This window comes from Perca flavescens, chromosome 1, assembly GCF_004354835.1.
Source record: "Perca flavescens isolate YP-PL-M2 chromosome 1, PFLA_1.0, whole genome shotgun sequence".
Classification (NCBI taxonomy): domain Eukaryota; kingdom Metazoa; phylum Chordata; class Actinopteri; order Perciformes; family Percidae; genus Perca; species Perca flavescens.
Window position 1 is genome coordinate 27,534,757 of NC_041331.1, and position 16,614 is coordinate 27,551,370.

Consider the following 16,614-nt stretch of genomic DNA (forward strand, 5'->3'; position numbering starts at 1 on the left):
CATCTGTGCAGCATAACATCACATGACAACATGTTCCCAAGTCTTGCCTCCCCACCACCATCAACAACCAATATTACCCACTAACATAATTGCAGGGAAAACACAGTTTACACATTTATTTATCGGCCACATTACGCTGACTGTCATTACTGGCAGCATTACAAGCCACAACCTTGCTTTTGTGGCCTTGCTACTAAGCTGAGGAATGTGACACTTACAGCAGTCAGGAGTGTCTATGCAAAGGGGAATCACACAAAAGTAGCAGTACGGTGTTGGACTGTACTCATGGTGTTGGTTCACAGTATCCACAGACGGTAACCGATTGCAGCTTCGCCACCACGAATGTTTCGAGACAGAGTAGGTTGCGAAACTTTAATACCAGCATATCTCTACTCACAAGAAAAACTTACTATTTTAGTGGTTTATCCTATCACAGAAATTACAAATAAAAACAGAAGTTGCCTTAGGTCTATCAACAAGAACTGAAACTACAAAAACAGCAGCACACAAACAGCAGTAACAATGCATTATACTTTTTTGACCAAACTCAGCAGACATCTGCTGCCAAAACGCCCATTCAGTATTTGCTGGACCATTGGAATTTTTCAGTTTATCATAAGAAAGCAAAACAAATATCCGTTAGTTTCGGTGCAGTTTTGCAGGAGGTGAAAGTACATTAACTTTTAGCTCTACAGGCCGCAGTACAAGTCTTGCTTTTCCCTTTCCAGTTTCACCTGGTCTGATCTACTTGTTGTTGAGAGAGGGTGTGCTTTAACGGCATTAGTGGTACGGTCAGGACCGAGGCGCTTCCCAATAATGACGTCAACCCTGAAAGAGCCTTGCAAGATAACTAGCTAGCCAACCTAGACTAGATTCGATATGCAGCTTTGACACGTCGCTCACTATAAACACTTGTAAAAGAGCCGCTGAGGTCCCTTAAATACCGCTTTACATTTGCACTTAGCTACTGTTTAATAACTGTAAGTTAGTTTAGTAACAGGTGACATTAGCTACTACTACTGTGACTGTACATAGTTAGACCAAGTAGATATGATTCTGAAAATTCAAAAAGGTCTATCGAGATTTCGCTACCTCGGATTACGGTTGAGCGTTAATATTATCTGGCAACATTTTTGCTAGGTCAACTGAGTCTCGTACGAGGCCAGGTGTGAGCGAATTCACATATGAAGTCACGTTAATACAGAACTCACAAGATACGTCACTCAATCCATATTGTCCATGTAGGGTCTGTTAATCATCAAAGGAGAACGTAACTTATGTTAGTTAAACATAGCTAGCGTCAATGATCTACGCATCATGTAAAAAGAAATCAACGGGTCGCCGTGACAACACCATAACAAACACAATACAGTGTCAAATGAAATCTCGTTGATATACTCATATGAGTCCCAAGCAGCGGCCCGGGTTCGAATACGACCCGCGGCCCTTTGCTGCATGTCATCCGAATATACTATCTATATAGCGAAAATATTCCCTCTCTCTAAATTTCCTGTGAATCTGCAGTAAAACATAAATAATATAATAATATAATAAAACTTTAAACATAAATAATATGTCAGCTAGAACAGTTATTACCCAAAGTGCTGACAAAGCTAGCTAGATACGTATATTTTAAACCTTATCAGCGAAAAGCTCGCTAGCTAAGTTTGTAGCTAAGTTATGATGACTTTGTATTACGTCACATTTAAACTATCATTTCAAAGGTTGAGCTAAACAAATAGCACCACAGACACCGTTCTCTCCACCACTTACCTTCACATAGAGTCACTATAAGTATAATCCAGGGCTTCTCTGAACATGTTATGGACTCATAAATCCATACCATGCACAGTTCGCCTGCATTGCTGCCATCTTGTCCTATACGACAGGAAGGGAAAGCTCGCTCTCGGTAACGCCACCATCTCCCACATTTTAAACATAAAGTAACTCTTTCATATGAGCGTCCAGAAACACCACATCGAGCCCTGGTTGTAGCTACAAAGTTCAAATTCGTCTCCTTCCTCTTTGGGCGAAGTAGCCCATCTCTGAAAGGGTGTCCGTTACCCCGTATAGACGTGTTGTTCCACGGCCCTGCCAGCCTCTAACATGTCCCTTTTCTCTGGCTGCAAGCAAATGTTTGTGAACTGACGGCATTGGCCAGACCAGAGTAATCGATCACCGAGCAGAAACATTCACAAAGATTCTCGATTCAGATGTACAATACACGAACGCAGCGCAATTCAGTGATGTTTATTTATTTATTTTAACAGGGACAATGAACAGTTATTGACCGTCCCATAAATAGCTCAACAGCAACATTTCATTATATATATATATATGTGTGTGTGTATATATATATATATATATATATATATATATATATATATATATATATATATATATATATATATATATATATATATATATATATATATATACTAGGCTATGTGTATTTAAAAGGATGTGAGGAATGAAGATGTGGATTGCTGTGATCTGAGGGGTTACATTTGACTTGTGAATAAAAGGGGTCTGTGTTCAGCATCTGCCATGTACTCCCCTAAGTTGATGTGATATCAATACAATTACATCCTCAAGATAGTCTCCTCAATACACAATCCTGAAAGTTCTGCATTAGAATAAAGAGTTGGAAAGGATATGCAATGACAATGCGTAGTATGTGGGGATCAACTGAATCTGCATATTTTATTTTACAGGCATACATAACTGAAAAACGATAAGGGTTGATAACTGATTGCTCAAAGGTATACAAAAATGTATTAACAAATCTTGTATAATGTAGTGATCACTATACATGATCTAAGATTTGTTAATATATTTTTCAATATATTAATTGATTTTTCGAATCAATTAATTTATCTGAAATATGCTTCATATTTGATATTTGAAAATGCAATGGAACCTAATGATGATAACCAATATAACCAATAATAATTCATTTTATTTCTTCTGTAGCCAAATGTCAAGAGCAGAGTGTTCTTAAGGGAATTTGTTGGGGAGCATAAGCTGAAGTCTACTGCTCAGACAGTCAGGAGGCACCCAGCTGACAAACAAAGCTGCATAAACCCCCGGTGTCTGAGAAGACCAGCTGTAGGCCTAATCTAATCCACCAAAATGCAATTGTTTAACCCAGTCTTTAGGCTACAGTCTCCCAATTACAGACAACAAACCACCCCGCCTAGTGAGCTTGAAAGCAGGTGTGAACACCTCTTGTTTAACCTGGTGCATCATGAGTAAACACAGCTGGGGTGGTAACACAGACTGTTAAGTCTATGGGTGGTAATAGTAGAAGCAGACTAGCCTACGCTTTTAGTCCCTTCTCATGAAAGACACAGGCGTGCTTAGAGTGCTTCCTATGTTTGTCCCTCCCAACCTCATCCCAGTCACACATTATTCAATACTGTGACAAAGAAGCCCCTTATTAAAAAATATCCTATAAATAAGCATACACGAGATGAGTGTTCTTAATAGGTGAGAAAAAAGACACTTGTTCACTTGTGATCAGGTAACTGCTCTGTGGTCTTTTGCTCTGGTCTGTTTCGAGTTGTTGGCCAGATACACTTACATCCATGAGATACACACAAGCGCGCGCTCTCGATGACTAACATTTGTCTTCCCCTACTGGCCAGCAAGGTGACCAGCATTTTGCAGTAGGTCTATAAAAAGCAGCTTTTGTTTTGTTATTAGCTGATAGATATTTCACGGAGTATTTGTCTGATGGCTACTGCGAGAAGCCGCCTATCGGCCAAACTCATGAACTTGGTTTCCAGTGTCATATGAGTCACCTGTGAATGCACATGTTGACGTAACATATAGTGAAACATAATTTGCTGATGTTTTTGTTTTAACACAGTAGGCTACAATTTTTGTCACATCTTTAGCTTTAGCTTAGAGTAGATCGATAAACAAAAGACGAATAAGTGCTGCACATAATAAAATACAGCGGGTGCATGCTCCCCAAAAAAAGTCCGATTAGCTTTGAGTCATGTTTTATTTTGAAGGATCCGTACCGGAAGTTCTATTGTTGTTGCTGCTGGGGGAGCGGAAGTTGGAACTCATTTCACGCCATTTTGAGATATTGGCCAGACGTTGAGCAGCTAGCTAGCTGCTTGTTGGCAATGTGATCGACCCATTCGAAGCTATGCCGATTACTTAGTCGTTTTTTTAAGATTGCCATCACGTTATTATTTAAGCGTTAATCTAATTGATATAACATATCTAACCTAGATTACTCTTCCAGCCATGGCCACCGAGGGAACAGCCGACCAGGTAACGTTAGTTAGCTGCATGCAGTTCGGCTGAGGGGCAAGCTAACCCTTGAAACGCTAGCATAATTTAGCTTGTGTTTTATTCTTGGATAGCGTTAGTATGTAAACTCTGTTCCAATATAGCTATTGATTTTGTTATGTTTATACGCCAGTGTTGGCTAATATTACACAATTACGGAGATTGTTTGGATTGGGGTTTGTCGTAGAGCTGTAACGTTAGCCTGTCGTACGCCATATTGGCTGGCTAATTGTAGCATTGTCCAACGTGAACGCGTTGAGCTTGCTACATTACCTACCCATTAACTCGATACACACTTTCAGGTACTTCTAGCTAGCTAGTTATTCAACATAACGGATTCACGGTGCTGGATGCTTCTCAGTGGTGGCAGCTATGAAGACCTAACGTTAGCTAGTGGGGGGGCTTTCTGTGTTTGTAACTTGATTTACCTTTGAACACAATGTTTCTTTTCCTTATATTTCTGCAACACACTGCAGGGGCGTGGCCAATAATTCAGGGCCCATTAATTAATATTTAACCCACTCTATTTACCGTTAGCGTTATGTTGACCCTCCTCATCTGTGAGCCCCTATGGTCGCCACCACACCACAGACTGCACTGCAAGCCTATTCAGCAGCATAACCCTTTCCCCCCATGCCTTTGTGTTGTCTTGCAGGCAGCGGCAGAGTATATTCCAGAGAAGGTGAAGAAGGCAGAGAAGAAGTTGGAAGAAAACCCATATGACCTTGACGCATGGAGCATTCTGATTCGAGAAGCACAGGTTTAGTGACACAGAGTTGTATTCCTGGGGTTAAGCAAACTGGGAATACGGGTGGGGGGGGGGATAAGGGGGTTAGACGCAATATATTGTAAAAATACAAAGTACTTAATCTTTTTCTCTTCGTATGATTTACTTTTCATATGTTAAATAGTTTGGCATGTAAATGCATTCTCCTTCTTTAGAACCAACCCATAGATAAAGCAAGGAAGACATATGAGCGACTTGTCACGCAGTTCCCAAGTTCTGGCAGATTCTGGAAACTGTTCATTGAAGCCGAGGTTAATACTTTTAAAATTTTCTTTAGTGTGCATGGCTGGGGATTTTTCTAACATGATCAACAATGTGATTTTCACACAAACAAAATGTCTCATTCTTCAATGAAGTTTCAAGTCACAATTCTTGTTTTGAGTCACTAGACCTAACTACTTTGTTTGGTTGCTGTTATCACCTCAGGTTGATGTTCAAGAGTAATGAATAAAAACATTTTGACAGTTGAAAGCATCTGCTTAAAAATATCCTACGCTATGAAGGACCGGTAATGAACATCGATGTAGGATGATGTAAAACATTTAATTTGTCAGGCAATAGCTAGACTCATGAAGAATTGTGCCTTTAAACACAAAGAAAAAAATTAGCTCTAACCATTTCTTTTTCAGAAAATTCTTATGTTCCCAGGATTTCAAAAAAATATATATTTTCTGCGTCATATTTAAATGGGGTAAAGTGCATTTGTTGCATGTTTGCTCTGCAACAGTATTAAAACTATTTTAATGGTATTGGAGTGCATTAGCCTTTTATTCACTTGTCGTGTCAATTTATTGCCTCCTGTGTCATTTCTTTTGGGTAATCTTATAAACAAATATTTTAATGTGTGGCCCATTCATTCCTTGAGACATTTCTCCCCACTCCTCGTGAATATATACGACCAGCGACCCATTTCCCTTCATACCATCAAAAGGCTTTGCTGTTATGCAATAAGCTACTGATATGATGATTCATGTCCCCTTGCACATTCTTGTTTTTGCTAACCTGGTGAAGTCATTTTCTGACCCTGCCCCCCCCTCTCCCACCACCACCTCTGCAGGTGACTACTGCAATTGGTGTTAAACACATTGCACAACGTTTAGCAGCATTCTCAAGCATCAGGATTTAGCTTCTAGTTTAAAGTCCAGTGTGTAGTTCTGGATAATGATTACCTTTATGCTGGGAGTTGGATGTTGCTGTATGTTGAGTTTGTAGTGGTTTGTTGTTGTGGTGCTGCTCCCCTGGGAGAAGCTACCCCTGCCCCCTCCTCTTCTCCGTACCCTCGCCCCCAGTCTTCATCCACTTAGATTACCCAGTGCACAAAAAGGCCTGGTGTCATATATGTAATGAAATAGATATACATATGTATATGAAATGGAGAAAGAAGACATTGCTGTCTTTGCCAAATGGACTAGGCTTTTCAAAAACTATCCTCCTACACAGGAGATGAAATTTGCAGCAGCTACAAGCTTAATGCTGGTTAAATATGCAAGTGGCTGGTAGATTTGCTTTATTCATCAGCCAAAGAAACGATTGCAATCTATTGAGTGGCTGGTAAAATTTGAACATTCACTAGTCATTTGGCCAGCGGCGAACAGAAATTAATTTGGCTCCCGCCGTTGCCTACAGTTGGCAATAACTAAACTTTAGTAAAGCATCACAGTCACTCTCCACACTAATATCATTACCCCGTCTAACAGATGTCAGGCAGCACAACATAAAAAGACAGAGCAGGGGCGTCACTACAGCTAGTAGGATGTTTCATTTGTTGTTCTTAAAGAATATGCAAAAGAGCAGAGAGAATAAATTAATGTAGATTTGAACATCCCTAAATCTTTAATTTTGTGGCAGGCTAGTACTTTTGTTACAGGTGACAGTTTTAGTTTTGGGTTTGAAACCAAGGCCAATATTACCCTGATATTTTTTTTTTTGTAAAATATGTAATATCCCACCGACAGACATATTTTGAAGTTAAATGCTAAAAATATACAGGTGCAACTTGTCATGTCAGTATTAACATTTACAACAAAAATAAAGCGAATATAATGAGCCGGCTCTTTAATGTTTTATTGCAAAGTGATTATTATCAGAATACATTTTAATAGAAAGTTAAGGGGAAAGTGGGCAGAAGAAATGAGGAGCCAGTTACACTGCAAATAGGCCAGTCTCTTAAAATAAAGAGAGATTTATTTATCATTAAGTTCTAACTTCGTCTTGCCTATTTATTATTTAGCCATCACCTTAACTCCAAGCCACAATTCAGCCCAAAACATAGCCCAAGATACTAGTTGGGCATATTTGCATATAGGTTTTTTTTTTGTTGCAATGACAGACTTGACATTTGAATTGGCATGAAGTTATTTATTTATTTAGGCTATTTGAGCCTAGCTAGAGATTTAAAAGCAGACAGTGTAGTTCTAAAATCTCCATTTTTAAACCATGGCATATGTTGGCAGTACATTTTAATAGCTTGCAATTCATAGTATGAAGGCATTCTTTTATTTGGTAAGTATGTGGATTAGCTCTTATTCCCCTCCTTCATGAGAACTCTATGTAGGTTAGAACTTACTGACATGTTGGAAACCCTCATGCCCTCACAAACCCCTCTTCGGTGAAATTAGTCATACTCTGCACTTTTTGTGCCATAGAATACAAAGCACTTTCCCTAAAGATCAGTGTGCCCTTGTGTTTGTGTGAGAGTCTGGTTCTCTTGAGATTTTACATAGACCTTATTTGTAAAAGTTGCACACTAGGCGAGTATTTTTCATTGGTCACTTCTTTTAGATAGTCCAGCTCACTGAAATGGCCAGTGGAGAAAACATGCCAGCACATGTTATCTGACATGATGCTTGAGTTTATTGTTTTTTAACTTCCCCGAGTCTGTCAGTCTTTGAGACTATTTCAGGATATTTTTTGTTGTGCTTTTTTAAAAGATTCTTTTCATCGTTTTCTTTATATTTACAGCATGGACAGTATGATCTTTGACAGAGATCAAAAGTATTGTTTATCTTGAGGGAGAAACCAGCAGGAAAAAATAGCATCTTATTTATCTGTCTTATTTATTTTCTCATAGAAAGGAAATGTGACAATGTTATTGCTTGTATTTGCAATATTGTACGGCATAAATGATTTAAAAGCAGTAACCGAATGCAGTCGAGTTTCTGTGTGTGCACAGTTTCACCCTGCAACGTAGAATTGTTGGCCCTGAGAGAATTGGATCAAAGTAGTATAACTATTGAGTTTATATTATGTAACTTTATTATTTGAACTTTCTTTTCTCATATTAAAGTAGGTCAATGGTGTGTGTAAAGGATCATATAGGTGTGTTGTAGATTTTTTTGGAAGGCACTAGGATTAGGGAATGGTTAGGGTTAGGTTCCTTGAAGTCAACGGTCGCAGCGCTGCCTGGAAGGAGACGTTTGGGGCTTAAAAGACCATTGAGCATAAATGTGGCCACTTGAGGTGTAGTAACCTCTCCCTCCAGGAGGGGCATCTAAAAAAGATCTGTTACCATCTCACCAGCATATTTTACCATTATTTCAGTCTAACTACTGCTTTTTATATAGCTGATCTACTGTAGGGCAGCACATGGAGAAACATTTATGTCTCTGATTTGCATCAGTTGTTGCAAAGGCTCAGATTTAACTGATTCTGGAAGTCTACTTCTGATTCTGTTACATTAGAATTTACACCTTCATTGTAACCAAATGTTTTGCACATTGAAAAGCTTTAACACAAAATCTTGCTTTTAGTCATGGTCAAGAAGGCTTAATAGAATGGCATATTCACAATATATTGTATATCTGAGGCAGTAAGTGATATTTTGCAGGTGAATTAATAAACACCGTGAATGCATTCTCTAAACACCACACACACTTGTCTCTCTATTACTATCAGAGATTCACATTTGCCTTGTCTGTGTTTTTTAATGAAGGTGAAAGCTAAATGTGTCAGATGTTGCAGTACCTGGAAAGAGTAATGTAGGTCAGTCTTTTTTTGGGAAGGCACCCTAAAGGCACTCTACACTGCAGTTGGCATTACTGCATAGTTTAACAAGAATCCAGCTTTAGCTAATTTGTTTCTTAGAAAATTTACTTTTGTATGGGTCCAGTGTAGAGGTTTAGAGGCCAAATTTGAGTTTTTGTACCAGAGATTAGGTTGGCCACTTGCGTGAAATGCATGTGGCACCTCAGAATTTTGCATTGCTTTGATCATACGTAGCATCATTATTAAAATGACCTTTACATCTTTAATTGTTAAATGTTGCATTTTCCTTTGGATGTTTTGTGCTGTATTTGTACATTTCATTGTAGATGCAGCTACATTTGTTTAAAAGTATTTTTTTTAATACCTGAATTAATAGTGGACAGTTAAGAGGTGACCGGGTACGATGAGGGGGGGGGGATTTGAACAATAGACGTTGCTATCACAGTATGTGGAGTGTGTCTCAACCAACGGGCCACACACCTAGATAACTGTATGTTTACATTTCGTGACAGAAGGTCAATTAACCAATCCAACATGGTGGAATTCAGTCGATAATATTATATTTATTTGACAGAATTCCGTAAACCTTATTGTGTAGGCATGCTTTTAAACTTACCTGCAATGCAATGTTAATAATTTGACCGTTTCAATGCAACAAAACGGGCATCTTACAGCAGTCCAGTGTACTTTCTCAGTGTCTTGGGGATATTTACCAACCATGTAAACTATTTCATGTCACTTCCATGCTGGTTTAATTCAGCTTTTTCACTTTGTAGAGCACATTGATGTAAACACAATGGAATTGGTCTACCCACTTGAAGTGCTAATATTGTTGCAAAAGTGTAAGGGGTACACGCTCACCTAAGGCTGTGAAAGGAAGAGATCTTTAAAAAAAAAAATACTGATATAAAAAGCACTCATTTTTTTGCGATTTTTTTTCTCTCTTTTTTTTTTTTTTCTTTCTGTAACACATGGGCACTGGTGTTTTTCTGGGTTATGTGGCACAATCTACAAAGAAAATAAACCCCTTTTTAAAAGTAATTTGTCATTCTTGTGTGAATTTCACTTTGTTGATCTTAAAGGTCCCGTGTGTGTGTGTGTATGCGAGTGGTCACATTTGCATGAATGCATGTATCCTGCAAGCCATAAAAGTAGAGGGGACTTTTGAATTAACATTGCATTTACACTCTTATTTGCAGATCAAGGCAAAAAACTATGACAAGGTAGAAAAGGTAAGTGTCCATCACAGTCCTGGAAGCTGACCTGTGTGATTTTTGATAATCAGCAAGAGTCATCTGACTGTTTCTAATTAGTCTAGCTCTTTAATACTGTAATGATTTCCACTAGACTGTGTTCATAAAATTGTAGTGTCCATCATCCTTGTATTACAAAGCATCTAAAACATACATGTGAAAGGCATGTCATTTTGGTCCCAACAAGCACACAAAGTGTGCAGATGGGAAAAATGGCTTTTTTTGAAAATGAATGAAGTGCGAGTTCATTTCCCTGCATACTGGCTTGCAACCATAGCTATTATTTTGTACCTACTAGTTAATACCACTATAGCTGTATTATTAGGTTAAAAACTATTCATTGTTTCACCTCTATGTTGATAACATATATTTTTTATATATAACCACGATTTTCATGGAAATGTATTCAACCAGTCATTACACTATTTACCTCGGCGTTGGCTTGGAACTGATTTGTTGGTTCTCACTGGTTTGCCACTTTTAATAAATTATGTGAGTCTATCCTGTTCAGTTTTTGCCTGAAAGTCAAGTTCAACACATCAAGACAACGCATCCCTTTAAACAAGCTTCAAACTCTGGTGTATTTGTTTGATTTTGGAGGAGCCCACTGAAATGTAGGGCACATCTGAGGCCTGTCTAATGAAGCAGAATAATAAAAAATAAAAAAGTGCACCATATAACTGTGCTGAGTAAAACCTGGAGCCGCCCCCCCCCCCTCCCCTCAAAATCTGGCATATGCTTAAGTTAAAACCGCTTTTCTGGTAATCCTCCTACATGGGATATGCCACTAATCACCTGCATGCGAGTTTTGAGCATGGATTTACAAAGCCAAATAAATGGAACACTGAAGATGGGTGGTTGTCAAGTATGTTAATGAGTTTGTGTCTGTATTCTAGTTATTTTATCTTTGTGTGTTTGCCACTGTAGTTGTTTCAGAGATGCCTAATGAAAGTCTTGCACATCGACCTTTGGAAATGTTACCTCTCGTATGTTCGAGAGACCAAAGGGAAGCTGCCCAGCTACAAGTAAGAGAACACGCTGCATAGTGGCTTTAAGTATGTTGACACACTGCTGTACTGTAAAATACACATACATTACCTCATCTTTTCTTTCTCACCTTCAGAGAGAAGATGGCCCAGGCATATGACTTTGCCCTGGATAAAATTGGCATGGAAATTATGTCCTATCAGGTACACAGATCTGAGCTATTCATTTGTACCTGTGTGTATACATCTCTGTTAACGACTGTCACCTAACGGCTATTCTTTCATCTCCTCAGATTTGGGTGGACTACATCAACTTCCTCAAAGGAGTGTATGTGTTTTTTCTTTCCCCCTGTAATATTGTGAGAATTCAGAAACTGTTAGCCAACTCTGAAATGTTGGCATTTTTGTTTTGTGTTCCATTAGTGAGGCGGTGGGCTCGTACGCAGAGAACCAAAGAATCACTGCAGTACGGCGGGTGTACCAGAGAGGCTGTGTGAACCCCATGATCAACATTGAGCAGCTCTGGAGGGATTATAGCAAATATGAGGAGGTGACCCAGGCCTCTGTCTACTTATACTGTATATGTTAGCACATATGGCGTTTTAGCTGTTAAAATGTGAGAGTGATGGAGTGCTAGACTGACTTGTCTATTTCGTGAACAGGGGATCAATGTGCACTTGGCCAAAAAGATGATTGAGGACCGAAGTAGGGACTACATGAATGCCAGGAGAGTGGCAAAGGTGAGTGTCACAAACATGCACAGACGTCTTTGGGATCCTTGTGCTGTCTTTGTAAACTATCAGAGATTGTTGCATGCTTTGTGTAATTCAGGAGTATGAGACTGTGATGAAGGGGCTGGACAGGAATGCGCCATCAGTACCGCCCCAGAACTCCCCTCAGGAAGCCCAGCAAGTGGAAATGTGGAAGAAGTACATCCAGTGGGAAAAAAGCAACCCGCTGCGCACAGAAGACCAGACCCTCATCACAAAGAGAGGTGACTATTTATGCTCAGGCTGTGTTGGAGTTTGTAAATCTTTGCAAATATGCCCCAATTGGCCTGGGATTCCAGTAATTACGCTGGTATGCAGTTTTAATCATGTTTTGAGCATCTTTCAATAGAGATAAATAATGTATGAAGATTTTTCTTCTGTAGGAATGCAGCCACTAGAGGGCATAGCTTTTCTCCCCACTCACGGTTTAAATGCATTGATTCTGTATTTTATGAATCTCAGTCAATTGCCGTTGTGTTGTGTGTTGCAGTGATGTTTGCCTATGAGCAGTGCCTGCTGGTGCTGGGCCACCATCCTGACGTTTGGTACGAGGCAGCACAGTACCTGGAGCAGTCCAGCAAACTGCTGGCAGAGAAAGGGGTAAGAGATAAAAAAACCATTTCATTTCAAACCCCTGTTGAGTATATTGCAGAGGAGTCAAACTCAAAACGGTCCTATAATTGTTTGCGTGTTTTTCCTCTCAGGATATGAATAATTCCAAGCTGTTTAGTGACGAGGCAGCCAACATCTACGAACGTGCCATCGGGACTCTTCTGAAGAAGAACATGCTGCTGTACTTTTCATTTGCAGACTACGAAGAAGTGAGCGTCCAGTTGCTTACTCAGCACAAATTGCAATCAACACCGTAAGAATATCGGCGACTTATCAGCATATATCTCTGGCTTTCCTCATAGAGTCGCATGAAGTACGAGAAGGTCCACAGCATCTATAACAAACTGCTGGCCATTGAGGACATTGACCCCACGCTGGTCTACATTCAGTACATGAAGTTTGCCAGGAGGGCAGAAGGAATCAAGTCAGGTCGCACCATCTTCAAAAAAGCCAGAGAGGATTTACGCACGCGTCACCATGTGTATGTGACGGCAGCACTGATGGAGTACTACTGCAGCAAGGTAGGTACACATAATCACATGTTTAGTATATGGACAGTGTAACTAAAATCAGTCTTTGTTTTTTTGTAAACTCTTTTCATCTTTCCTTTCCCACAGGATAAATCGGTAGCCTTCAAGATTTTTGAACTTGGTTTGAAGAAATACGGGGACATTCCAGAGTACATACTGGCATACATTGATTACCTCTCACACCTTAACGGTAGGTTGTGTACTACTAATCCATTAATCTAAAAGAAAATGATCTTGATGAAATGAAAGATTTCTCCTCCATCATTGTCCTAGTAATGGAAGATAAATGCGTAACCCTGTTCTTTGTCTTGCTCTACTACTCCAGAGGATAACAACACCAGGGTTCTGTTTGAACGTGTCCTCACCTCAGGAAGCTTGTCGCCAGAAAAGTCCGGGTAATGTCAGGGATTGATTAAGTTGCGTGCACATATGCAAGTGGCGTTATAAGCCATATGTCTGATGACGTTTGTTGATTTTTGTTTTTCTTCAACCCTTCAGCGAGATCTGGGCTCGGTTCCTGGCTTTTGAGAGCAACATAGGAGACCTGGCCAGTATCCTGAAAGTGGAGCGCAGGCGTTTCACTGCCTTCAAGGACGAGTATGAGGGCAAAGAAACCGCCTTGCTGGTAGATAGATACAAGTTCATGGACCTGTATCCCTGCTCTGCTAGTGAACTTAAGGCCCTTGGATACAAGGTGTGTATAGATGACACAACATGGCATCTCTTGCTGCCAAACCAAGGCTTTTCTCTCTTGAACTGATATTTAAACTGTTTCCACTTTGTGTTCGTAGGATGTGTCGCGCGCCAAACTGGCAGCAATGCTCCCAGAGACTGTGGTGACGCCCTCTGCGCCTTCACTAAAGGACGAAGCTGACCGTAAACCCGAGTACCCCAAACCTGACACCAATCAGATGATCCCCTTCCAGCCACGTCACCTTGCCCGTATGTAGTCCATAGCTGCCCAGCGTCTTCTCTCCACTCCACAGGCTGTTGTAACAAATCAGTTAAACTCACGTCTGCACCACTGTCTCTCCTACATTTACTTAACACATAAAAGTATCCATCTTTGATGTGTTTCGTCCCCACAGCTCCAGGTTTACATCCTGTCCCTGGTGGAGTTTTCCCAGTCCCCCCAGCTGCTGTTCTCCTAATGAAGCTGCTCCCTCCGCCTACGTGCTTCACTGTGAGTAGCAGCAGTTTAATACCATCGAGCTCATATTTACTGGTAATGAGCAAAAGACGAAACAGAGCAGAATGCAATACGTTTGTGATTGTTTCTCGCTGCAGGGACCCTTTGTTCAAGTGGATGAGATCATGGAAACATTCAGGAGATGCACACTTCCTGAGAGTAAGTTGTCAGCGCCTTGGATGACTCCAGACCATTTCTATTTTTAGCTACGCTAGCAACATGGTAGCCGGGCATCACCAGTCTGGAACCTCCCAGTTCATTTTCGATTTCTATGGGGTGTTGACAACAGGCACAGACCAGAATATCTCTGGACACAACTGAATAGACCTAAAAGCAATCGGAGCAACTAAATGACGTAGCGCTGTGTGACACATGCAAGTTGGGGCGGAGTTGGTCCGTTTAGAAGCAAAGGAAAAAATGGTTGCCTGGTCACACGCTTTTTCAAATTACAGCTGAACAGTAAACTAAACTGCGTTCCCAAAAACATTTTAGACAAGAAATAGGCTATGCAGTAACAGAATCTTGATTCATATTTGATCAGCACCGCCTAGTTTGACAGTTTGATCTGAGGTGCGTTGTACACAGTATGCCTGTTATTTTCGGTCTATGTTCGGTAAGCGGCATGCTCCTCTGTCAGTCACGGTCTAAAACCAGCCCCATGTGAGATAAACGGTCGTGATGAGCCCGTCCAGGTTCTGGCCAGCTAGAAATCTGTTTGAGTGGGAGGGGGACCAGACGCATTGGCCAAAATAAATTGGCTTCTTCAAACTGGTTAGTTCGCGGAAGCACAGTAGGGAGGGGGAGGGGACGGGATGAGGAGGAGGGAGGGGCGAGCTAGCCTCGTTTTGTTTGAAAATACTTTGAGCGTCAACAAGAAGTGCCGTCACCCAACATCACTTAGAGCACCTTTAACAACTGATGAGATGAAGTGGCATAAAATGTGTCAAAATTGTTCTGCCCCCTATGTGATATGCCACTGATGTATTTTCTGTCTCTATAGCTGTTGATGCTGCTGTAGAGCTGATCACTGGTAGACAGCCCGATGCAGGAGGGGAGGGCAATGGATCCATGGAGAACCATGCTGTTGCCAAGTCACTGAAGAGGCCTAACGCAGACTCCGACGAGGAGGATGACAAAGGAGCTGTGGCTCCGCCCATACACGACATCTACCGTGCACGCCAACAGAAGAGGATTCGATAAACCATCTAAAACACACACTAAACCCAACGAGAATGTAATCTTAACAGGTGGTCATGTCGGGTAAATGTACATGTCCACATTTCTAAGTGCGTCTGACAGATTATACATTCGTTTCTCTCTGTACAGAAGACAAGCATACACACACACACACACACTCACACAGACATACATACAGTATGTACACCCGAGTGTTCTCGTGGCTTTTTTCGTTGTCAACAGTTTTTATTTTTAAAGACTGACCATTATACTGTACAAAATTTTTAATTCAACCATTGATTTTGGCACAGAGCTCAGTTTTGGCCTTGTGATGTTCCAGTGATGGCAAAGTGGAATCAAGCTTTTTTTAAATAACTGGAGGAAACACAAATCCTTTCAATAAAAATGGAAAAAAGAATTCAACTAGATTGACTTTTTTTATTTGATTTAACTGATGCTTTATGCTTAATTGCTGTATTTCTCTGTAACTGACTGGACATTTTACGAAGACTTCTCTTTTAGCACAGCCATGCCAGGCCTTATCACTACCACTAAGGGGCAGCATATGACACTTAGCTGAAAAACAATCAATCATCCTTCCTTTTTCTTAAATAATCAGTTTCCCTCTGACAGCAGGATTTCATAGGCTTAGATTTTAGCCTATCTAAATAGGGCAGGATAGCTTTGAAACAATAAAAGGTTTGCTTCGTTTTACAATTTAGCGTAGAGTGTGAAAAAGCTTAAACTAATTTCAATATTAGCTGTCATATCCAGACAGTTTCTGACAAACTCCTTGACTGGGATCAATTTGTACAGTGAACATTTTTCAATGCCAGCCAGCTGCTTATTTTCACATTGGCCTGATAACATCGTTATTTGTCTGCCCTGCACAGCCTTTGTTCGAAATATGTTGCAGCCTATCTTAGCTCTGAGCCTATTCAAAGGTAACACTGTGACATTAGTCGAAAACATAATTAAGGGTTCAGTGATTTTTCGTTCTAGCATCAAAGGCTAATGTCAGC

At 40.3% G+C, this 16,614-nt stretch overlaps 2 protein-coding genes across 4 annotated transcripts in view; one reads left to right on the top strand and one right to left on the bottom strand.

Moving 5' to 3' along the window:
- hipk3b (homeodomain interacting protein kinase 3b) overlaps nt 1-2,118 on the bottom strand; it is a 49,646-nt gene extending 47,528 nt beyond the window's left edge. For 2 of the 3 annotated variants that reach the window (XM_028574334.1, XM_028574323.1), the window contains exon 1: nt 1,774-2,118. In XM_028574334.1, coding sequence (XP_028430135.1) covers nt 1,774-1,846 — 73 coding nt within the window. In that variant the 5' untranslated portion in view covers nt 1,847-2,118. Of the gene's footprint in view, nt 1-1,211; nt 1,314-1,773 lie in introns of those variants that run through there. The other variant, XM_028574344.1, reaches the window with a different exon arrangement.
- Nucleotides 2,119-4,059: 1,941 nt separating this feature from the next.
- On the top strand, nt 4,060-16,015 carry cstf3 (cleavage stimulation factor, 3' pre-RNA, subunit 3). Its single transcript, XM_028574296.1, has 20 exons — nt 4,060-4,287; nt 4,961-5,065; nt 5,248-5,343; nt 10,276-10,308; nt 11,257-11,354; nt 11,453-11,519; nt 11,609-11,643; nt 11,739-11,865; nt 11,978-12,055; nt 12,147-12,309; nt 12,576-12,685; nt 12,790-12,906; nt 13,000-13,218; nt 13,315-13,417; nt 13,553-13,622; nt 13,726-13,921; nt 14,019-14,169; nt 14,316-14,410; nt 14,515-14,575; nt 15,417-16,015. Exons 1-20 carry the CDS (start codon nt 4,261-4,263, stop codon nt 15,614-15,616), a joined length of 2,151 nt encoding a protein of 716 aa, XP_028430097.1. The 5' UTR covers nt 4,060-4,260; the 3' UTR covers nt 15,617-16,015.
- Nucleotides 16,016-16,614: the final 599 nt, after the last annotated feature.

Bases quoted from the DNA above. Each gene is read 5' to 3' on its own strand.
- cstf3 (XM_028574296.1), top strand. From the start codon at position 4,261: ATGGCCACCGAGGGAACAGCCGACCAG. The intron at 12,056-12,146 runs GTGAGTGTCACA...TGTGTAATTCAG, and splicing joins ATGCCAGGAGAGTGGCAAAG to GAGTATGAGACTGTGATGAA. The intron at 14,411-14,514 runs GTGAGTAGCAGC...TTCTCGCTGCAG, and splicing joins CTCCGCCTACGTGCTTCACT to GGACCCTTTGTTCAAGTGGA.